The following is a 24,148-nucleotide window of genomic DNA, read 5'->3' as shown; positions in this document are numbered from 1 at the left end:
CCCTACATTCAAAAAAACACATACTCTCAGCCAAGCCAAGTTTGCATGTGCATGCGGTGTTGAGCAACATATCTGTTGGCTAAATGTTTGTTGGACAGCTATCTAATATGTATGGCCAGCATTGTACAATGCAGCAATATACATATTATATAAAAACAACATCATTAAAGGGGGTTCTCCAGCAAGGACATTTTTTTCAAACAGGCAAAAATGTAATACTCACCTCTGTCAGTATTTACAGATGTCTCAGTCTATGCCTAGAGAAGAAGAATCATTAACAGGGCTCTTCATTGACTTCAAAAGAACATCACGTAACATCAATGAAGTTCCTCAAAGTCAATTAGGCATGTTGTTGTCTATTAGGTAAATCTAGTCTTCACATTTTATCACATTTATGTTATCTGTACATTTGCCTCAGTTTTGTGAAGTAATTTCTGAAACTAGTTTTTCTTGCAAGACAAGATGGATTTTTCCCTCTAAACTATCTTGTTTGTGTCACTTATTGCAGTAGAGTTAGGAAGTGACTTCCTTGTCACAACTGCTTGGAAGTGGTCAGATCTAGCTTAAAGCACACATTCTGCTCACAGACCCCCAGCGATCGCAGCAAGCTTTAGTATAGTGATTCTACAATGGAACGAAAAGTCCCACTGTCCCAAAACAAGGTTCTGAACTGGGACATTAATGATATGAAGCTTCCACAGGTATGACATTTATCATACAAACTGTTCATTTTCTCTCCTTATCACATTCAGTGTTTAATCATTGAACATCACATCGGGCTCTAAAATTCATGGACTTTGTAATACCTTTGTACTCTATACCTGTTTGTAATTCTTCATGTAGTGTTGCTGTGTGTAAGAGCAATGGAACAATCTATGCAACCACATTATGATGATTTTATTTAGAATTTAAGCAATCTTTCTAACGAAGAAGCATAGAATAGTCTAATATATAATGCTTAATTCTGTATCTAGGATATAATTGTGATATCTACAGTAACTACTTATCTACCTATTTATCTATCAGTGGTCATAGTTTCATGCTTGAAATCTGTCCTTTTAAATATTTCTACATTGAAGGGTAAACCCAATGGGTCGAATTAGCCGTTAAACTTGCTACCGATTTGATGCAGAAATTCCCTGTTAGATCCCCAAGTGACAAAATCTGCACCAAATCATGCAGAGTTTGGGGTGGATTTCCTATGAAGAAAAAACTAATTAGAATCTGTACTTGCAGATTTTCCTGTGGATTCACAGGTAACCCACTGCAAGATTCACAACAATATATTCCATTGCAAATCTATTGCACATTTTGACATCCTCATGGAAGTCAATGTGGAAAATCTGCAACTAATCCATGCTCAATCTGCAGGAGAAATTAACATGCTCCATAGCGCACCTCAATTTACTTGCATGAAAATCCACTGCATGTGGAAAAGATTTGCAAAAATTTGACCCACTTGCCTTGTACTGTATTCTATTGTGCATTTTCCCCAATGGTGAAGCCCCTATCAATGAGGCACCACTGCTACTTGTTTATGCTACCACAGAAAGGTAATGCTAACTATAGACATGAATGTCAGGTCAGAGGTAGGGTTAGAGGGATCAACTTTGCAAAGCAGCCCAGGGCCTAGGGTTTACTTAATCTGCCAATGAAGAAAGGAATTGTTTCTTCCAGCTGAACAAACCAATTACAGGAGTTTTCCAAACACAAATTTTTCCTAAAAAAAATATCCCCCCCTTTTAATAGAAAATATTAAACAAACTTATACTCGCCTCTCCCGGCTATGTGCATCTCCCACGCCAACAGCTGAGGTGTGTGACTGGCTAGGAAACATGTTTTTTTTAAAAAAACAATTTACTTCACACATTCCCTTTAAGGCTGAAATAGAAATCAGCATCTGTACTTTAAATCTTACAAGGGGAGAGATAAATAGTTTAATATTTTAATAGTTCAGACATTTATGAGCATGACGAAACCAAATATATGTTTTTTTATTGTTTAGATTTTTGTAGGAAATAGTGGGAAAAGGGTTTTGCTTGATCTTTTAATATTTGTAATTATTTTTTAGTGTTTTAAGAATTTTATGAAACCTTCTCCTACATTCTTTTTTAGTTCACATAGTGGACTTGAACTAGCGATCGGATCACTTGATCATTTGTATTACATACCGCAATACTTTAGTATTGCAGCACACAGTAATTTTCAAATGTCGCCTATAAAGCTCTAAAAACCTGCCACGTTTGCATCCCAGGAGTGGGGCAATCTGGCCGCTTTATAGATGTGCGGTCAGTTTTGACCAGAGCATCTAAATATTTAACTGTCGTGATCAGAACGAAAACAGCTGATAGCCACAGGGTGTGAAGCAGACTCAGGTCCCAAGCTCGCTCTATACACCCTTTGTGACTGTGTGACCTATATTTATGTGATGCAGACAGGAAGGGGTTAACTAGCATCTACGTAACAGCTTCATAAAAGAAAAACACTTCAGAGAATGAAATTCTATATTTTTAATGGTGAAATGCGTTGTAAAGGATACGATCGTGAATATGACTTCCGGGTGGCACTTCAAACAAGGTCATTTATAGACTGTTTTACAAAGCAGAATACAATTTGACTCAGACTTGTACACAATTTAGTTTTTTACTGAGACTCTGGATTCAGTTTATTTCGATTTAAAGGGGTTACCAGGTTTCTGAAAAAATAAATAAGAGCTGCAAATGTTATTAACTTAAAAAATGCCGGACAACCCTTTGAGGATTGTCTCTTGTTACAGTAGAGTGACAAGAGTCCAATTTTGTCAGCAGTCTCCTTGTTTTATCAACCTTATCAACTCCACTGCACAGATAGGATGTTCCAGCTAGACTCAACCAACCAGCCTCGAATGCCAACTCTAATTTCATCCCTCATAGAACTGGCCTTACCAGTTCTTTGTGCTTATCACAGTCTGTAAATGACATAGCAGAACAATGATTTATCTTTATGTTCCAATTCAATTAGTATGAACTGACTAGCATGGGAAATGTGGCATATAGGAGACTCTGTGGTCACTCGTGTCCCAAAGTACTTCTGCTCAAGGTCCAGACAAGTGGTTCATAGCACACATTAGTAATTTTTACACTTTCTCTACGATTTCCCATTGAGTATGATATTGGAAAGTTTTGGTACTGGTGTTTCATGGTAATAAAATTCCTTTATTATTTGTAATGTTTAATGTACTGTACAATGTTAGAGAGCATGACCATCTCTATAAATCATAAAATGTGTGCATTTTTAATACATGATTAACCTATAGGCGCATTGTATTATTCTTCTTAGGATTTCGAGAAAACAGATTGGTTCCAAGAGTGGCCTGATACCTATGTGAAGCATATTTATAGTTCTACAAACAAAAATGCACAAAGACACCTAAGTGGTTGGGCAATGCGGAATACCAACAATCACAACTCACGCATCTTGAAGAAGTCCTGTCTTGGAGTTCTTGTCTGCAACAATGACTGTACAACAGCAGATGGCAGGAAAATATACCTAAGGCCCGCCATTTGTGACAAAGCGCGTCAAAAGCAGCAAAGTAAGTACTGTACACAGGGACACACTCTGCAAGTTTGGGAGAAAATACACATGCACATGTAACCACAGCTGCCAACAATCCAAGATACATCGGAGAAGTGCAGGAATTTTACTGATGCTGCTCGCCAAAGCCTATGGTTCTTATATCTTTCTACTAAGAACTTTTCTCAGGGTTCCTGTTTCCTCCACCGCTCACCCCATAGTTACTGTGTGGCAAAGTTCATAGATCCCTGTCTCTAGCCCGCCTGGAACTGCTCTGTGCACTCATGAGTCTTCAGCGCATCTATAGGCATCTGCCTCTGCTCCCAGGAGCCCACACAGAAATTTTAATTATGTGCAGGCCCAAAGCTCCAAGACCAGGATTCACAAGTATTTGTATTGAATAGTAGGGACATGTAAGACTTGAAAGTTTACAGGGGATGCAAAAAAAGGTGTGCAGAGCCACAGTGTAAGGTTGATCGAAGAAGAAAGGTCAGAAGAGAAGACTTGGCCTGCAGTAGGTGTAGGAAAGACCAGATAAGCGCTGCGGAATAAGTTGGTGCTATACAAATTAAGATTATTATTATAAGGGACATATGATAGCTATAGTCTATAGTACAGAGGGGATCTGGGATCCAGGTGTATTAGGGGAGATCATATACTTGATGAGCAGTGTCACTAAAGGTACTGTTACATGGGACGATAGCTGTCCCAGCAATTATGACTCCTGTGCTTTCATACAGGAGCTATGATAGCTCACTAAATGGAGGTGGAGTGCAACAGAGATCTCTGCTTGTAACCCGCGTCCAGAGTAAAAGGGCAGACGTTCACAGATGAATGACTGTATCTTTAAACAAGCCATTTTTAGGTGAAAACCAAGCGACTCCGACAAATGAGCGATTCTCACTCACTTGCCCTGGGTGATTGTTGGCCTGTGTAAAAGTACCCTGAAATAAATATTACACAGAGCTAGGACACCATATTACAGAGTAGTAAAGGATTATCGCACTGTGATGTAGGTTTTGTCAATCACATATATTGAGCTATTCCTCACTAGAAGCAATGCTAATAATGTCTTTATATATGTGCAGTCAATGTCACAATTGTTTTCTGTGAAATTAGTGCAGAATGTGATAGAAAAAACTCTGTATGCCTTTGATCCTAAATTTAAAGGGCCATGTTTACTGCTGTATGCCCTTCACAGGGTCATTAGACTGGGTGGGTTTGGACGGGGTTACAACCGTACCTTAACATTAATGATTTGCTGCAGCGAGTGAAGTACCACAGATAAGTTGTGCTTCTATCCATTTATGAAGAGTTAGAAGGCATGTACAGTGATCCTTTGCCTTTATCGCGGTTCAATGATTACGGCTTCAGATTGCTGATTTTGGATAGATCATATATAATTCTGTTTTGGCTATAGTGTTTCGCTATATCGCGGAATTTTGTGATACATACAGGAAATACAGTACACTACTAGCGCTTGCCAACGCGAGATTGTACATGGAACATTATTAGCTGATGGACTGTGTTCTGTATCCTGGGCGCTGATTGGCTCACTAATCATAGCATGCTGTTCATTTGTTCATTGCGTGTTAACTGCTGTCGCTAAAAAGCGCGTGATTCGTTCGCCTTTGCGATTGTTTGGCAGTTCACACAACAGATTGATTTGTGTAAATATAACGCCGCTACTTTGCGGATTTTTAAATATCGCGGGGTTTCTGGAACCTAACCCCCGCAATAGATGAGGGATCACTGTATTCAACAACTGCATTTTTGGAAACCAAAGACCATTTGCATGATGTGCTAATACATTAAAATATGCTCTGCATAGAACCTCAATCACACACTGCATAGCAACAGTGACATACCGCCAAAGGAGGCAGACAGCACAACTACTATGAGGCCCATGGACTAGGAGGGCCTGGATGGATGGCCCCATCTCCTCTGCCACACCATCAATTGCTTGCCTTTGCTGGACAGATTTCTGGTGTGCTGCAATTCTTTATTATACAACGGGCTGCCTGGCCACCCTGGTCTAAGTGCTCCAGGACTGCCCACCCATCTGTGCACACAAGGACCTGATGCACAGGGCCATACACAACAGCGGCTCAGCCTTCCCAACCTTAGAGCAGCAGGGGGTTGGGCTGGAGTAACACCAATCACAAAAAGAACAGGAGGAGAGTGTTGAGGATACAGATGTACAGGGAAGAGCGAGGGCTGACAAGGCAGGGAGCTAGAGGATAAAATGCGAGGGCAAGAGGGGATGACAGAGCCCAGGAGTTACAGTCTACTGCTGACCATACTGTACACTGACCATGAAAAAATTGAAGTCAATTCTCAAGGTGTAGTCCAAATGACCTCAGCATTTTTTATTAACAATGGGGGAGGGCCCTGGATGTTAAGTGACAGATTAAACATTTATTTATTTAATTTTTTTTCTGTGGGGGTGCAATTCTGACTTTTGCTATAGGGCACGTGATTTTTATTTATGCCCCGGCATGGAAACACTGCCAACCACTGCTACTAATATCTGTAGAATGGAACCGTGAAAGTTATATAACTAAAATGGACTGAACTTGAAATGAATAGAATTTGTGTACTTGGTAACTGAATGGAATTATACTTTCTATCTAGTAGTTCCAATCCTCACTTGATCAGTTGGGGATTATAAATTGATCAATTAGTTTCCAAGCTGCCATCTCTGATCAATTACAAATGCAACTTCAACTTTTCCCCAGTTCCCCTATTATCATCTTAGATGAGAAATAAACCAACAATTAGAGTTATTAGTCCCTCAAGTACTGTTATATGAAAAAACTAAGGATATCCCCTGTTAAAGTATTTTTATTGTGGGCATATCAATATAAGAGCTTCAAACAATAAATAAAGATAACACCTGGATCTTAGCTGATCTAATAAGTGAAAGATCTGATATTCTTCTTTAATTTCCTTTTAGTTTTTTTGCAACTGTTCTGCTGTTATGTATGTCCTTTATATATTACCTCTTTGTAACTTTTTAGAAGCATTGAACCTTTTGTATTAAAGCTTAAAACTTTAATAAGTTCAGTGCTTTATAAGAGCTGATCATGCCTAATAGAGTGTTAATATTGGCTGCTGGAGCACAGTGAATGCCCATGTACCCTGATACATTACTGAAACTTAGACATCTGGTCCGCCTTTTATATAACCTTTTTTAACCTTTTAGAAGCATTGTACCATTTGTAGTAAAGCTTAAAACTTTAATAAGTTCAGTGCTTGTTCCTTTATAAGAGCCGATAATCCCTAATAGAGTATTAATATTGACTGCTGGACCACAGTGAATGCGCATGTACCCTAGTACATTACTGAAACTTAGACATCTGACTTGCCTTGCAATGAAATGGTCAATGGTACCAGCATGCATAGGACTGTGTTGGCGTGTGATTAGAGATGAGCGAGCATACTCGTCCGAGCTTGATACTCGTTCGAGTATTAGGGTGTTCGAGATGCTCGTTACTCGTAACGAGTACCACGTGATGTTCGAGTTACTTTCACTTTCTTCCCTGAGAAATTTGCGCGCTTTTCTGGCCAATAGAAAGACAGGGAAGGCATTACAACTTCCCCCTGCAACGTTCAAGCCCTATACCACCCCCCTGCAGTGAGTGGCTGGCGAGATTAGGTGTCACCCGAGTATTGAAATCTGCCCCTCCCGCGGCTCGCCTCAGATGCATTCTGACATTAGTTCAGGGAAAGTGCTATCGTGTTGGAGCTGGTATAGGGAGAGTGTTAGGAGTATTTTAGGTTTCAAGAACCCCAACGGTCCTTCTTAAGGCCATAAATCTTCTCTATATGCGCTCAATGGGGCCGGCGGCAGCAGCGCCGACCCCATTGAGAACATATAGAAGACAAATCCTTCTTCTCTGCCACAGCTGTAACAGCTGTGGCAGAGAAGAACGATGTTTGCCCATTGAATTCAATGGAGCCAGCAATACAGCAGGTTCCACTGAAAGCAATGGGCTGCCGGCGATTGCAGGATGAATTGTCGGGAAGGGGTTAAATATATAACCCCTTCCCTGCAATTCATCCAGAAATGTGTTACAATAAAAATATATACCGGCGTATAAGGCGACGGGGCGTATAAGACGACCCCCCAACTGTCACCTTATACGCCGGCAATACAGTGGAGCAAAGAATAAAAATCATTACTTACTTCTTCTGACGTTCTGCGGCGCTCCTGCAGGCTGTCACTCCCTCCTGGTGTTCTGCGGTGCTCCTGCAGGCTGTTGCTCCCTCCTGGTTCCCGGCAGAGCATTGATTTCTCTACGGAGGGCTTTAAATCCCCGTCTCCAGAAACACACGTGCCTTCAGCCAATCACAGCCAATGACAATGATGTCATTGAATGGCTGTGATTGGCTGTGTTTCTGGAGGCGGGGATTTCAAGCCCTGCGTCCAGAAAGCAATACTCTGCCATGGACCAGGAGGGAGCAACAGCCTGCAGGAGCGCCGCAGAACGTCAGAAGAAGTAAGTAATGATTTTTATTCTTTGCTCCACTGTATTGCCAGCGTATAAGGTGACAGTTGGGGGGTCGTCTTATACGCCCCGTCGCCTTATACGCCGGTATATATTTTTATTGTAACACATTTCTTGATGAATTGCAGGGAACGGCTTATATATTTAACCCCTTCCCGACAATTCATCCCCGCGCACGCCGGCAGCCCATTGCTTTCAGTGGAACCTGCTGTATTGCTGGCTCCATTGAATTCAATGGGCAAACATCGTTCTTCTCTGCCACAGCTGTTACAGCTATGGCAGAGGAGAACGATCTTTACGCTGACAGTGCGGGGGGGGGGCACTCTTGCCGCTATTGTGGCTTAATAGTGGGACCTGGGAACTTGAGATGCAGCCCACCATGTAGCCCCTCGCCTGCCCTATCCGTTGCTGTGTCGTTCCCATCACTTTGTAGAATTGCCCAGATTTTCACAAACGAAAACCTTAGCGAGCATCGGCGATATACAAAAATGCTCGGGTCGCCCATTTACTTCAATGGGGTTCGTTACTCGAAACGAACCCTCGAGCATTGCGAAAATTTCGTCCCGAGTAACGAGCACCCGAGCATTTTGGTGCTCGCTTATCTCTAGGTGTGATCTATGCTGACCGATAATATATGGACATTTAAACACATACATATCAAACAAATAATACTATTAGTTAATTCAAGCCATTTAAATAACAAAAAACAGCCCTTCCTCTGCTTTTATTCCTCTGACAGAGAGAATAAAAGAAAAAGCAAAAACACACACACAAAAAGAGTGTGTGAGAGAGCAGCAGAGAAATAACAGAGGTAAGTCACATAAGCCTTAAAACGTGTAGGCTCTCTCATTCATTTTTCATATGTTTATTGCATTCTTCTGTATAAGTGTACACGTACTTTCTTCCAACCAAAATTTAAATTCACAGAAATTATAAACTAGGTAACAGAACTATATTTATTGAAGGTTTTCCGATTTTGTATATCTTAGGATAAACTAGGTAACAGAACTATATTTATTGAAGGTTTTCCGATTTTGTATATCTTAGGTCATAAGACGACCTAAATTGTCTAATTGTACTACAATCATTTTCAAATAAATCCTGTAGTTAAGTAATCCATAAAGTTTTCAAAAGATTTTCAAAAGCAGCCCAGGTCTTCATTGGACACTGCTTTGTTGCTTGCACTTAGTTTCAGCTCTATCAATTCAGTTTTCCATGTAAATGTTTCTATTTTTTCTCTGTCCTACTGTTTGCAGTCAACTTAAAAGCTGTGTCCTAAGCCAGCCATTCTGTCAATACTGTACTGGCCAGGACTTCCCCTCCCAAACTTCCTATGCTGCATTGCATAATCCTGCTCCAATCAGCTACAAAGCAGCATCTGAATGCTCACTCCTGTGTTGCATGCAGTAACTAGTAGTGACTCCATGTCCCTGTTACCAAAGAAGTCAAATGCCTTATGACAGGCAGTGGATTGCAAAGCTGTTAGAAGGGAAATCCCTAGTGGCAGGCGCTACAAACTTGATTTTCATTGATAAAACAAAATATATTTTAAGGGATTGTCCGAGTTATATAAAGTCCATCTGAACAGGTCCCCCATTGTGAAAAATAACAAACAACACTCCCCGCTTTTTCCCCGCCGTCAGCTCCGGTCTCCTGGCTGACGTCACCTTTACAGGCTGCAATCAGCTTGAGCCATGCACAAATGCGGTCATTGGCTGCAGAAGAAGATTTACAGGATCTGACAGTTTGACTGCAGCCTGTAAACAACAACATAGTGAAGACCAGAGCCTGCAGCGAGGAACAAGCAGAGGGGTATCAGCTGTTTGCTATGATGGGGGACCTATTAAGAGGCACTTTATATAACGACCTCTTTAAGGCAAGTATATTACAAGATTGATGATACACACATAGGCTGTTAGATGATTATAATTTGTGTGAAAAATCAGTGTCCATTTAAGTTCTTCGCTATGGCCAACTATGAACGGTCTTTAGGTGTAAATGAACCCCAATAGTTTTGTAATGATAGCTATGCATAGATCGCAGTATTGAAAGTCTGTATTCTAATGAATTTTTATGGCTCATCAACAGCTTATTCATTGTTGGAAGGCTACTAGATGTGAATTTGTTCTGTACCCATTTCTCTGAGTGGAGTCAGTACACCATTCCCCTTATTTTTCTAGTAGAGCAGCATTGCTCTAATAATATAGATATGGAAACCTCATACCAACTCTGTCTATTGAAAGATACATGGATACATGGCATTTTTATTGATGCTAGCTTTGTTAAATATCATCATTTATAATCATCCCAGGTATCTCTAGTAGCATGGTGACAAACAATAAAATATTCTTAGACTTCTTTCCCACGGCCGGCCAATATACACTACCATCTGGGGCATAGAAGCTCTCCATCTGCTCTCCTTCCAGCTTGTTCTTTGCAATGGGAGGGGGCGGAGCTAAGCGACACCCCGTACCACCTCCTCCCATTGCTGGCTGTGGACAAGGGGCGGGCCAGGTCCCACGCTGCTAAACTGCCTCCCACCTGCGGTTGCTGTCATGGGCTCCCGTGAGCGCCCGGTGCTATACTGGCCTGGCCGGTCGCTTTTACGTCTCAGGAATACGGCCATGTGATCGGATGCATTGGAATCCAATGCATGGAAATTTGTTTTGCAGCTGTATGCAGCATGATTTAGGCGACAAATGTACACAACTGTTCCTCACTACCGATTGGGACAAGTTAAATGTACGAATAAGATTGGTGATGTGACGCGGCGTGGCTGGCCATGCGTATGCGCTGAAACTATAGCTGATGGAGAGAAACTGTTTGCTTATACGTAAATAATAGGCCAAACATACACTAAATCAGTTGTAACATTCCCGGCACCAAAAAATGTTTTCAATTTTGTTGGCCAGTGTTATCATGCACAAGAAAATAAAGAATTAAAAGCAGAAAATATTCACCATATAGGATTAATTAGTAACAAGAAAATATGTATAGGTGATACATTCTCTTTAAGAAGTTAGAATGAGCAGGACCTTATAGATTGATGCTTGTACACTCATTTGTCTCTCTATAAGACAGTCTATATTCAATATACTTTAAGATTAACTGACATTTTGTTATCTTCTAATGTCAGTTCAAAATTTAAAAAGAGAAATAATAAAATTTTCTAAGAGTATTTTTAATTGGATTTTTATTCAAGAAATTAGATCCCAAATTCCCTACAATAGACAAACATCATGTCATGTAGAATCATAGAATTGTAGCATTGGAAGGGACCTCCAGGGTCATCGGGTCCAACCCCCTGCTCAATGCAGAATTCACTAAATCATCCCAAATCATGTCCAGCCTCTGTTTGAAGACTTCCATTGAAGGAGAACTCACCACTTCCCATAGCAACCTGTTCCACTCATTGATCACCCTCACTGTCAAAATGTTTTTTTCTAAAATCTAATCTGTGTCTCCTCCCTTTCAGTTTCATCCCATTGCTTCTGGTCTTTCTTTGTGCAAATGAGAAGAGAGCTGATCCCTCTGCACTGTGACAACCCTTCAGATATTTGTAGACATCTATTAAGTCTTCTCTCAGCCTTTTTTTGTAAGCTAAACATTCCTAGATGCTTTAACTGTTCCTCAGAGGACATGATTTGCACACTGTTCACAATCCTGGTAGTTCTTCTCTGAACTTACTTCAGTTTGTCAAAGTATTTTTAAATTGGGGTGCCCAGAACTGGACACTGTATTCCAGATGAGGTCTGACCAAGGAAGAGTATAGGGGAAAAATTACCTCACGTGACCTAGACCCCAGGCTTCTCTTAATACATCCCAGAATTGTGTTTGCCTTTTTTGCTGCTGTATCACACTGTTTATTTATGTTCAGTCTGTGATTTATCCTTTGTTTTTGATTTTGGGGGTTGTATCCTTCAAGCCTTGTATTCTAATCATGTGTATCATCCCACCAAGTTTACTCTGTTAGGAGCTTCAGTTTTTCTTGTTTGTTTCCCATGCTCTGTGCATTTGTGTAGAAAATTTTAGTTTGTGATCGGTGTCTCTTGGACCTCTACTTCCACTTCTAATAGCAAGGATCTCAATTGTATTCATTAACTGTATATTTTTGCCTAGCCATGCACTTCACTTCCCATAGTGTTCTAGTTTAAAGCTCTCCTGATAAGTGTAGCAAGGCGCCTGCCAAATATATGCTGCTTTCCTGTCTTTGTAAGGTGCAACCTGTCTCTAGCAAGGTTTCCATCATGTAAGCTCTTTTCTCTCCATGGTCTAGAAATCCAAATCCTTGCTGATGGCACCATTGATGTAGCCAGTTGTTCACCTCTAGAATCCTGTTCCATCTCTTTATTGTATGGCCATTCACTGGGAAGATGGATGAGAAGACTACCTGTGCTCCCAGTTCCTTCACTTTCTTGCCTAGGTCTTCAAAGTCTCTGCAGATAGTTGCTAGGTCCTTTTTTGCAGTGTCATTTGTCCCTACATGTATCAAGAGGAATAAGTAGTGATCTGTAGAACTGGAGAGTCTATATAGCCTATAAGTCAATATCAAACACATCTTTGATTTGTGCACCTGGAAGCCAGAACGCTTCTTGCGAGATTATGTCAGGTCAGCAGACAGCTGCCTCAGTTCCTTTCAACAGGGAATCCCCCACAACCACCACTCTTCTTTTCTTCTTCACAACACTTATTTTCTCCATCCAAGAGGATTCTGAGTGATTACTGTTCTTTGTGGTCAAAATCATTTCTTGATGTTCCTCTTCGTTGTTCTCCTGCGCGCGAGCCTGGTACTGGTTTCTGAGCAGCATGGTTGTTTGCTGTGCTCTGGTCCTTCTGCTTCTTTCGTTCACATGCTTCGATTCCTCTGCTTCTGCAGGTACACGAAAAAAAAATTTTTTAAACATTCTAAAGAGTTACTTTTGCTCTGTCAAGGAAATTCTCATCTTCCTTAATGGGTTTCAATGTAGCTATTCTCTCCTCAAGACTTCCTCCAATAGAGATATAAGCTTGCATTTCTGGGAGGTGATGTTTGTCTTTTCCTCTAGCAGATCTGTAAACATATAGCATACATTACAGCTCACCATACGGATAGTATCCCCTTCCATGTTGCACATAGTCAGTTGATGTCCACTTCGAAACTACTAATATACTTAAGAATTCTTGGAATTATATTTAACCTATAAGACGTTACTAAACCCAGCAATCATCCCACACACTGCAACTCTACCCAGAATGCATTGGGAATATGCAAATTATCTTCCTGCAGCTCCAGTCTCTGCAGCTGGAAATGGCTAAATCCATCAATCCTCCCACTCACAGCGACTCTTCCCAGAATGCAGTGGGAATATGAAAATTATCTTCTGTTAATCATCAGCCTAAATAACATACTGAAATAAAATTAAAAAAAATAATAATTTTAACAGTTATTTGCTACTTTGGTCAAGCACATTAAGTGATGCACTTATTTTTTGAAACTGGAATTTGGGTAGCCAGCCTTTGCCATGTACAAGCTCCTAATGCTTCATTAGCTTTTGTAACAAAAATAATTAAATAAATTTGGAATTCTTATGCAGTTAATAGCAATAAGGATTTTTTGATTAAATAAATATATATATATATATATATATATATATATATATATATACACACTGGAATGCACATCCAAAACATACAATTCAAAATATTCTTCTGAAAAACGATTAGCTGTGTCCACGACAAAATATCAATGTTATTGAGCTCAACATTAGCATACAATTACTAAATCTTTTAGGTAAACTATGCCCAAACTGTAAAGGCTCATTGAAACTGGTGTCGTGTCGTGGCCATGATGGATTTCCAGTTACCAACTTTTGGAGACATGAAGGGACATTCATATACTTTCAGGTAAGTGTCAAACAAAATTTTTATGTGGGATGAAATTTTACTAGACTCATATTTCTGTTTTACACTGAACTGATGGAATTATAACATTATTCGAATACCAACATTATATTTATAATTGTCTGTACTTATCTGGTGATCCAGTAAGGGGGAGGCATTATATCCAATTTATGGTGTAAGTGCCCACTGATTTACTTTCTGGAACATGGTTGTACATGCTATATCCCTTCCACTGAAAATCGGTCATGATCCTTCTATGTACCGCAGGTCTATTTACAATGTTAAATAAAACAATACTACAGTTTTAAGAGCTGCCAACTCAATAATACCTGGAGATTCCATGTGTGTGTTTATTTTAATAGGGAGAGAGCGATAAGCCTCTGTCAGACACCCTGCCATCTCATATTTCCCGAAGGAACAACATATTAGGCATGTTTTAATTCCGTTTAATATCACATTTCTCAAAAATCCCTAGATTATATTCTTTAATCTTAATACCCAGTGTCATGTTATATTATATTCTGCTATGGTGTTTGATATCTAATATCATGTAATCTAGGCACATAAAATCCTCATGCTAGCAAAATACCAGAATACCAGAAGAAAAAGCACTTTTTCTTCTGTCTAAAAGACAGGCAGCTGAACGGAAACTGAATGGACCCTATTATAGTCAATGGGGTCCGTTCAACTCTGTTTGGTTCTATCCTGCAATGGAGCCATTCGGCCACAGGGATTCCCCTTCCCAGCTCCCCGAACAGAACAGGAACCCCAAGTGTAGATGTGAAACCATCCTTAACATTATAAATTTAAAATATAATTTTCAACCTTGAGTGTATAGTTCTTTTTGGGACTGAGGAATTATAGGATGTGGGAATGGACTGATCTATGTAAGACTATCAATAAAAGGATTTATGTACCAACCAAAATAGTTTAAGTGGATGGAGAAAAGCAGCTGCCTACAGGCACATGCCATATGTTACAGTACATACTCGACTACAACTATATTTTGTTCTGAAGTGTTTTCTCAGAGATCCTAAATTAAATATTATTCAAGTTTATTAAAAATAAATCTCAAATATACTAGACTATAAAGTAACAACTATCTGTTTTCACAAAGTTTACACACATTTTTACATTTGTAAATGAAAACATTAAACTTTATTTCAGGCTAGTAAGCAGCCTTTACTTACATTATTCTTCTTATTTTATTTGGAAACGTTGTTAAATGATACTGAGATTTATATTTATATTTTATTTTTCTTAAGGCAAAAGGTGTTCATGACCATCCAAAACCAGCAACCAAATTAGAATCAGATGGCAAAAAGCCTGCCCACAAGAAGCGCACAGCTAATGTATCAACTGCCTCACAGCTTAAAAAAGACAGGAATATAAAGGTATTATAATGTTTGGTTGTTATGACCCTGGGTGTGTGGGAGTGTATAAGTGCAGCTACTAATAGACAGGTATTTGTCAAAAAGTGCAGTGTAATAAACAAATTGTATTTTGATAGGGATAGTGTTTTTTCTCTTCCTTCAGTGTGCGAGAAACCTGGAAAGAACCCTTTAAGAATGTTGAATGTAGTGCAGAGTCAGTTCATTGAACACAGAATGTGAAGAGGCTCTTTATGGTCTCTCAATGTGTGTGTGAGATGAGTAGTGTTGAATAGAGATGAGGGATTAGTGGAATAATCGGTTTGTGTTGGTATTGGGCCAATTTCACGAAAATCATTGTGAATCAGGACAGCCGATTCTGTCTGCTATTAAAGTCAATGGAAGTAAAAATCAGGTTCACCAATTTGCCCTCCAAAAGGTCCCCAAAGCAGTCAAAGTACTCCAAATTGCATGGGAATATAGCCACACATCTAAGGAACGCTGTGCTCCTCCCCTAAATGGGTCAAAATAGTGTACATTGGTGTAGGAGGTCAATCATAGCAAAGGAGTGTCAGTGAAAACAAAAGAAGGTCTGCATAGAGTCTCCTAGATCAAAAATTAAACCAACGAAGACAACAGGTGTATGGCTTGTTTTAAAAGGAATGACAAACTTTGCAAAGACAAATTCTGCCAGCTGAACACAACACTATAAAGCTACCAAAAATGTAATTACGCAAGACAGCAGGTGTGCTGTGTGTTTTAAAAGTAATGCCATAAAATTTACAAATAAAAATTCTACCAGGTGGACAGCCCACCATGGCCCTACTCCAAGGAAAAGCTGTACAAATGATGGAGGCAGGTAGTGTTGTCAGAAGGGAGCCAGGAGTCAGTATCAGAAAGTCGCAGTTGAATAGCAGAGGAGCAGGCAGAAGTGAAGCTTTATCAAGGGCTGGTGGAGCACAATAATCATGCAGGCAAGGAGTGTCAGAGACAGGCTTTTATGGGAAATCCCAACTAGCAGCAGGGTGGGGCCAGGACAGGGAGGAAGGAACTAGACTAGCAGGAACATAAAACGATACTATGTTTCAACAGAGGAACTGTTCAAGACCTGGATGGCCTGGTGGAGAGAACTGCTGACTGGAGTGCAGGAGGTTGTGGGTTTGAACCTTAACATCCTTTCTGAAAGAACTCTCGCAGCAGGGCAGGCAAGCACCTCTTAAACATGTTGTGCAACCACTGGCCACTAATTTAGCTTAGACAGTAAAAAGGGCAAACACCATGTCTGAGTACATCCACGTGGGAGCTGACATACTCTTGGACCATCATGGATAGGTGCTGCCTGTGACTGTAAGTCCTACTTTGTGCTCTTATTGTAGGCTGCGATGGGATGAAAAAACTATGTCATAGCTCTGTTAGATTTCCCCTGCTCATCGCCATGAGCTGTAGAGCCACGATCCACTGTAGATGCATCCCTGTGGCCATGAGGAAATGGTGTGCTCAAGCTGTCTAATAGTCTGTCCTGACCATGCTGCATTTTGCAGTCTTTCTCCACTGCTAGAATGATTTGTTATTTTGGCCTTGTAGCAGGTTAGTAATGATCTGATGTGGGCTATGCAGCAGTCCTTCTGCAAACACTTTAGCATAAAAGCACTCATATACTTCAAAGTGCCTAAGGGTGATGGCCCACATCCCTTGAGTTCAGGCCTAAGAGGGTCTCGCCATACACATAGAATTTACCACATGCAGTGCTGTATGGAGGTCGGACTTTGTCACATTCGGATATCTGTGCCGATGTGGAGGGTGTTGAAAGGGGGTATGAAGAAGTGAAAGAATAGAAGGAGGAGGAGGGAGGTAGAAGGAAACACAAAAGGATAAATGTGGAGTAATGGTGGGGGTGATGTAGGCGACTCAACTCCTGCTCTCTGTTTCTCACAGTTGGCATTGAAACTTGCAGCCCAATCACTAATTGTGGAAGAGAGGTCTGAAGTAGATGTGCTACTGCCCCAACACAAAACTGCCTCTCTGCTCAAATGCTATTGCATGTACAGGGAGGGAGATGCAGTGGCAGAGTGAGCAGAATGACAACTTTCCCTCTGGCCCAGGTGGGCTCTCCATGGCAGCAGATGGTGGGGGTTCATGTGGCTGTTCATACACGTGTTGATGTTTTTTACATTCTTGCCATATTTTAAATGCTTACAACAGATCTTACAGGTGACCGCTCTTCTGTCGTCACATGTGGTTTCAAAGAATGCGCAGGATGCACAAGTCCTGTGAGTTGAACAATCAGCGCGCCTGATATTGGGGCTGCTGCGACTTGTAGTAGCTTATGGTGACGGTACAGTCCTTACGTTTGTCTGCAAGACCCTCCTCCCTGTCTTAACATGGTACTGCTCTGCAACGTCCACCTCTTTTCCCTGAAAACTGCTATCATGACTCTCCCTGTCTGTCCATGTTGGGTTAAGCACCTCATTATCTTCCAACTTCTCTTCCTCTTTCTTGTCCTGCTCTTCCTGAGTGGACTCTATGTCACAGCGAGCATTGGAACTGGCAACTCCACAATTTCCAGTTCCCCCTAAGTACTCATTGTCTTTGGGGGGCCGATCACTTACACTGACCCACCCTTATCTTCCTTTTTGGAAGAAAAAAATGCTTTGGCATCAGTGCATTCAGTGCCTTGGTCTTCTTCCTCTCGGTGCTTGGACTGCCTTGATGACATCCATGACGCTGAATGATCAAATGGCTCCTCAGACTGATCCATGTGGCCTGCTTCAGAGGCCTGTGGGGAATTTGGCATGGGGTGAAGTAGAGGGGGAATGTTCATGGTTGATTAGTGCAGATTTACTGCTGTGTGCCTGTAACTGGAAGGAAGAATAGGTGGTGGTACACAAGGCATGCTGTGTCATCCACTCTACAACCTGTTTTGGTTGTGTTGGAGATGTAAAGCACGGGCAGAACCACTTCTAAGGAATGGCAGTGGGCTTCCCTTGCTTCCTGCAGAACATGGAGCAGTTGCTTCAGTGGGAGAAACTTGAAGTACCATTTTGGCCCATCTACCACCTCCACCAACATGCTTGCTTTCTTTAGGCTTCCTTTTTATTTTTTCTATTTAGTTTTTTTTTTGCTCACTTTTTTGTAGTTTCATGTAACTTTTCAGCTAACTTTGTAGTTTGCAGAAAACCCCTGCTTGCTGCATAAGGCCTGCAGAAAATTCGTAGGGGCAGGACTGGCGACTTTGAATGACGTCTGAGGCCGCTAATATGCATTGTGCGTATTTGCTACTTCCTTGTTTGATTTTCTTTAGTTATAGATTAACAAAAAAAAGCACCTCCAACTAAATAAACCCCAATCCCTGGGAGGCATGATATGTGAGAATAGAAGACTACAGCATATAGCTTGCATTTTAGTGAGCTGTCCCTGTTTGGTGCAGCATAGTTTAATTCCCCAATCCCCACTGCTAGCATAAAATCTGTAAATAATTCATAGACTTTGAACAATGACTGAGACCACAAACAAAGTACTGTAATACTCCCCACACTAAAGTGTAGTTTGTCTGTCTGCTACGCTGCTATATATATTGATAGTAGCAGAAATATACCCTCTCCCAATGTACAGACCATGTTTCATATAGGCATATAAATGTGATGCAGAAACTTTCTCTGCTCTCTCCAATAGAATCCTGTTTAAGTTATCTGTTAGTATACAAATTTTCACATCCAGCAGTAATATATCCTCTGCAGAATATTTGTCCCTATTAACAACAGAACACACTTTTTATAGGCATGTAAATGTGATGCAGCTTCTCTGTCCAGTGCTCAACTATAAAATGGTCGCTGGTTACACTATGCCTATGTTATATATGGCTAGTTCATGTGATGCAAGCCTACAATGAAACTGCTACCCATATGCAAAATGGAGGACACATTTGGTGGCATCAGAAAGGCACCCTGGCTGCTGCATTGGCTGCATGCTGACTTCTGCAGTAGGCATTACAGGAAATTCGATTTTCACCAAAAATTGGTTTGGGCTAACCCAATTCGATTTTGCGAAAATCGGAATGATTTTATCGCCGGCCAACCAAAATGAGCAACACTGTGTTGAACAATATTAAACTGTGATTGAGCTGATTAATTACACTAGGGAAAGGCCAAACATTGGACTTGAAAATTGTTTAACAAAGAAAATCTATGAATTGTTAACCCTGGCCCACTGGGTGAACTTGAAAATGTGGGGCAGGGGTGAGCGGCAGGGGGGAGAGTGAGAGAGATCTCTCTCTCCCCCCCCCTCCCTCTGCTACCCCCAGCCACTCGCTGCTCACCCCTGCCGCCCCCCGTGCACGCTCGGACCAGTGAGCAGTTATTCGAGAAGAGCGATGCTCGCTCAAGTAACTGTTTTATCCGAACGTGCTCGCTCATCTCTACTCAGAAATAAACTCCATCCATATAGCTTAAGGAGCCTTCTCAGCCAGCAGCTAACCAGGCTCCATAGACATCCAAAACACTCAACCGTCCGAAAGGATGATCTCTATTTCTGAGATATATGAACATAACAGAAAACAGTATGTAAGACCATTGAAGCAAACCATTTCTATCAAGCATGGTGGCGGATCAATGCAAGTTTGGGCTTTATTTTTAAAAAAAGAAACATTTGGTGCTGGTGATGTTTTTCATTGACAGCATCATAAGGATAAACACATTTTATGCATTATGCAACACCCTCTAAGATTGGTTGGCAGACCATCAAATTTACTCGATTACTGGAGTATATTATAGTCAGATGTAACAAATGTATTGAGAGCCGAAATTTCTTAATACATTTGTGGCAGGAACACTAGTATAAAGTTTACTTAGACCTACATATGACCTGCCAGTCTAAGTAAATACTATGTGCTCTAATGTGTTATTGGACATAGTCTGCATTATTATCTTCCTGCTGATATACCCAGCGTCCCCGAGTTAACTTGGTACAGGTGTTTACGTGTTGTTCAAACAGAAAATTTTATGAAATGGTGGTTACTTCAGAGGAACCGAGGAATAAAATATGTATACACTAAGAGGAGCGTTAGATTCTCCTCAGACTGCATGTACCGATGTCCCTCTGCAGAATGTGCCCCCCCGCCTCACTCTCCTCACTTTTTACCCTTAAAGGTAACATACCTTTTTATTCAAATTTATCTCCAGACTTGAGGTTCCAGCCCCTTCTTAGCCTTAAAGACATGCTCCATCTCTGCAGTTCATGGCCGCTTCCTTATATACTTTACAGCCTTTCAGTATATGAACACAGAGGCCAGTTAGATTGTTCTCATTATATACACATAGAGGTGAGGTAGATTCTCCTCGGTATATACACAAAGAGGTGAGGTAGATTCTCCTCAGTATATACACATAGAGAAAAGGTAGAGTCTCCTCAGTATATACACATTGAGGTGAGGTAGATTCTCCTCAGTTAAGGCACATAGAGGTGAGGTAGATTGTCTTCAGTATACAAATCATTTCCTTAGGATTTAGGATTTCTGATAAAAGAACTATGTCATGTATCGTGGATTTTCACACAGTTTTTCAGGCTTATAATTGAATATTGAATTTGTTACTTTTCCTATTTAGGATGTAAAGAATGGTCATGACAAATGTAATGTTTGCATAGTACAGATGTGTGTTATTAGTTACATTACATAGGGGGTCACTTACATTTGCACTTAGAATTGAATAATCAAGTTGCAACCCCTTTACTTTCCCTATTTATGGCCTAAACAATGGTTGTGCCAAATTTCACATTTGTACGACACCCGGAAGTTAGAGAATTAGATTAGGTACACATAACATAGGGGGTCACTTACTTGTGCATTTAGAATTTAATAATCAAGTTGCGACCACTTTACTTCTCCTATTCACCTCCTATGGTTGTGCCAAATTTCACGTTTGTATGACATCGGAAAGTTAGAGAATTAGTGACAAGTCTGTCAGTGAGTCAATCAGTGAGAGCCTTTGCCTTCATACTGTATATATCTCACAAAATGCTGTAAAAATACACTTCTTTTCCAGTGACATTGGGACCGAGAGAGACATTTCTATTAATAGAGTTAAACATTGTATTTTGAACTTTAGTGCAATTATACCTTCTTTTTTAACATCTCATTTAGTAGTTAGGAAGATTTATGGCATTCTACTAGCAAAATATACATGAATTATACCTTAGGCTAAAACCTTGAGGACACTTATCAAAAGTACATGAAGTCATCACATCAACTTGCTCAACAACATTTTACTAGTACTGAACACTGAACTCTGCTTCTATTTAATCACTGCGTACCTGTCCAGCGTCTTCTTCGTCTTCTCCTGTGCTATCAATATGCTGTCCAGCACATGAGCAGTACAGTGGACGCCACGGCCTCCTGTGCTGCGATTTGCCGGCCAGCACATGCGCAGTTGAGAGGGGTGGGGTGACTGATATTTTAGTACATGTTATCACCCCTTCCCCTATCAATTGCTCTCCGATTGTCACATATGGGACTTTTCCCAGCAAAGGAGTAAAATGATGAGGACTTGCTCATCCAATCACTCCTCTACACCATTTAACCCTGCAGATGCTGCAGTCATTGTTGACTGTGGCATCTAAACGTTATAACAGGAAAAAATTTTAAGAACTTTTTTCCCTTTCCACAAGGCTTTGGACATTGAAATAAACAAAAAGAACAAAAAAACCCTACACATAATTGGCATCGCCCATCCATAAGAATCCGTAATATAAAATAGTGCATTATTTATTCAGGAAATATTCTGACCATACAATCACTATGTCCAAAAACTTAATGAATACTCTTCATGAGAATCCAAGGTTGCTACACACAATAAAACAGTCTACATTTAGATTTTTCCAGGTCTGCTGGTCTGTTTGACCACAAAGTAGTTTGGGTTGTAAAACGCAATACTTGCTACATAAATATACTTGCCATATGGCACCTTTATGTATAAATGGTATGGTGGAAAGATGCATGTTGCAAAATCGTACATGTTATTGTAGCAATCAAACTTGTGTCTATTGATTCTACATGTTACTTCTCTCTAACAATCAGGAATGGTCCATGTTTAAAATAATTGATTTCTCTTTAAAGGTCCCTTTCTTAGGAGCAATAAACCAAGAAAACCTCCCAAGCATAGCCTTAAGTCACTTAAATGATATGAAGTTGGATCAATCAAGAAATGAGCAGATGCTGAAGAACAACTATTGTACTGAAATTTTCAATGGGAGAGAACATTACAATGAGGGAGATTGGCTTGCTTCTGCAATGGATTTTGATCTACAAAGTGATGAAGATCAGCAAGCCGGAAAGGCAGAGCAGGATGTAAAAAGCCCACATGTCAACTTTACTGAACCCTTTGAACATTTATCCTGGATAATGTCACCTATGCAGAACTGCCAGTACCCAAACTTTCAGCCTTCATTAGGTTTGGATTCTACATCTAAAGATTACATGGTCAACTTGAATTTCAGTGTAGATGATGATCTACCCACTTTCTACAACCACAGCCAGGAGGAATCCTACCTATATAGATACTGCAGTTCTCAACTATCACCACCTTTATAAGACTGAAGGAGAAAGAAGGAATTGCTTCAAATGAGAAAGAATTTTTTTTGTTTCATTTCACAGCGTGGACAGACTACTATACAAAAACCAACAGGAAAGTTATTAAAACTAAATTACTGGTTCTAGACCATGTTAATGTTGCTTCTAGAACATTTGTATGTTGGATCCCTTATCTTTACATTAAATAAATAAATAAAATTAAGTATTAGTATGTTGATATAATAAAATACTACTGGTATATAACAAAAAAACACACATTTTTGGGGTAAATTTTGAGTAGTTTTACACAATAAGGATACTGAAGTTCAATTAATCTGTAATAAATGTATAAACACAAGCAAATGTAGTACTCTAAAGTGAGGGTGTACTGAAACTACAATCATGCTGCAGTTAGAAAGAATGTTGATTTATAAAGGTCAAAGGTTATATGATACATAACAAACTAAACCATCCAGATTCAAAAGGTCAATACTCAATAAGCTTTTAACAAGCCTTGCATAAATCAATAGCACAGGCAAAAGAAACTTTGCAATATACCTTATCAGAGAAAAATGTTCCTTTCTTCACTGATGAGGCACCTTTCTTCCAGAAAACCTGTTCACTCACTCAGAAAAATTGCTAAAATTCATCTGGGTAGACAAGATGGACTAACAGCAAACAAGTAAGGTTACATGCTGCCTAAGTCTATGGAGAGAAAAGAAGGAGGGGACTGCTGAAGCTAAAAGCGTTTTACTGTTTCACAGCTACTTGATTCACATCTACACTGCTCAGTTTTTCTCTTTAATGTGAGGCTGCATTCTGAACCATATCAAATAAACACATATAGCTTTTCCAAGAACGCATGTGGTTTTTTAAAAAGAGTAAATGTGATGGTTACTTCAGAACCTTGACTTTTTTTTCTGCTCTAGCCCTTGAAGTGTTGACTTTGTCTTATGTTTTAGATCATTTAACATTGAAAAGTTCAACTATGATTAAAGTGTAGCTTCCCAGCTGATAAATGCAAATTTCCCTGCAGTATTTTCTGGTAAAAGGTGGCTTTCATCCTGCTTTCAATTTTGATCAAGTCCTGTGTCTCGACTCACCCCTAAACGAGACATCCCCATCCATGCTTTATTGCAGGGAAGATGTGATTCTCTTCATAGGTACACATTTAAGACCATTTTTATTGGTCGGTCCACCTCAACAAGGATGGTAGTCATTTCTTTTGAAGCTGGAAGACCCACAATTAAATCCATTGATATTGATCCCGAAGG

The 24,148-nt window shown here is 40.2% G+C and overlaps 1 protein-coding gene across 2 annotated transcripts; it reads left to right on the top strand.

Moving 5' to 3' along the window:
* The first annotated feature begins 519 nt into the window (after positions 1–519).
* GCM1 (glial cells missing transcription factor 1) lies at positions 520–23,733 on the top strand. Of its 2 annotated transcripts, XM_066603882.1 has the most exons (6): positions 520–701; positions 3,319–3,571; positions 8,803–8,874; positions 13,834–13,946; positions 15,209–15,337; positions 22,422–23,733. In XM_066603882.1, exons 1-6 carry the CDS (start codon positions 630–632, stop codon positions 22,893–22,895), a joined length of 1,113 nt encoding a protein of 370 aa, XP_066459979.1. In that variant the 5' UTR covers positions 520–629; the 3' UTR covers positions 22,896–23,733. The 2 variants fall into 2 exon arrangements, with proteins under 2 accessions (XP_066459979.1, XP_066459989.1); XM_066603892.1 differs by lacking the exon at positions 8,803–8,874.
* Positions 23,734–24,148: the final 415 nt, after the last annotated feature.

The sequence above is a fragment of the Eleutherodactylus coqui genome, chromosome 1 (assembly GCF_035609145.1).
Source record: "Eleutherodactylus coqui strain aEleCoq1 chromosome 1, aEleCoq1.hap1, whole genome shotgun sequence".
NCBI lineage: Eukaryota > Metazoa > Chordata > Amphibia > Anura > Eleutherodactylidae > Eleutherodactylus > Eleutherodactylus coqui.
The sequence above is the reverse complement of the archived record's forward strand: the minus strand, read 5'-3'. Positions and strand labels throughout refer to the sequence as shown.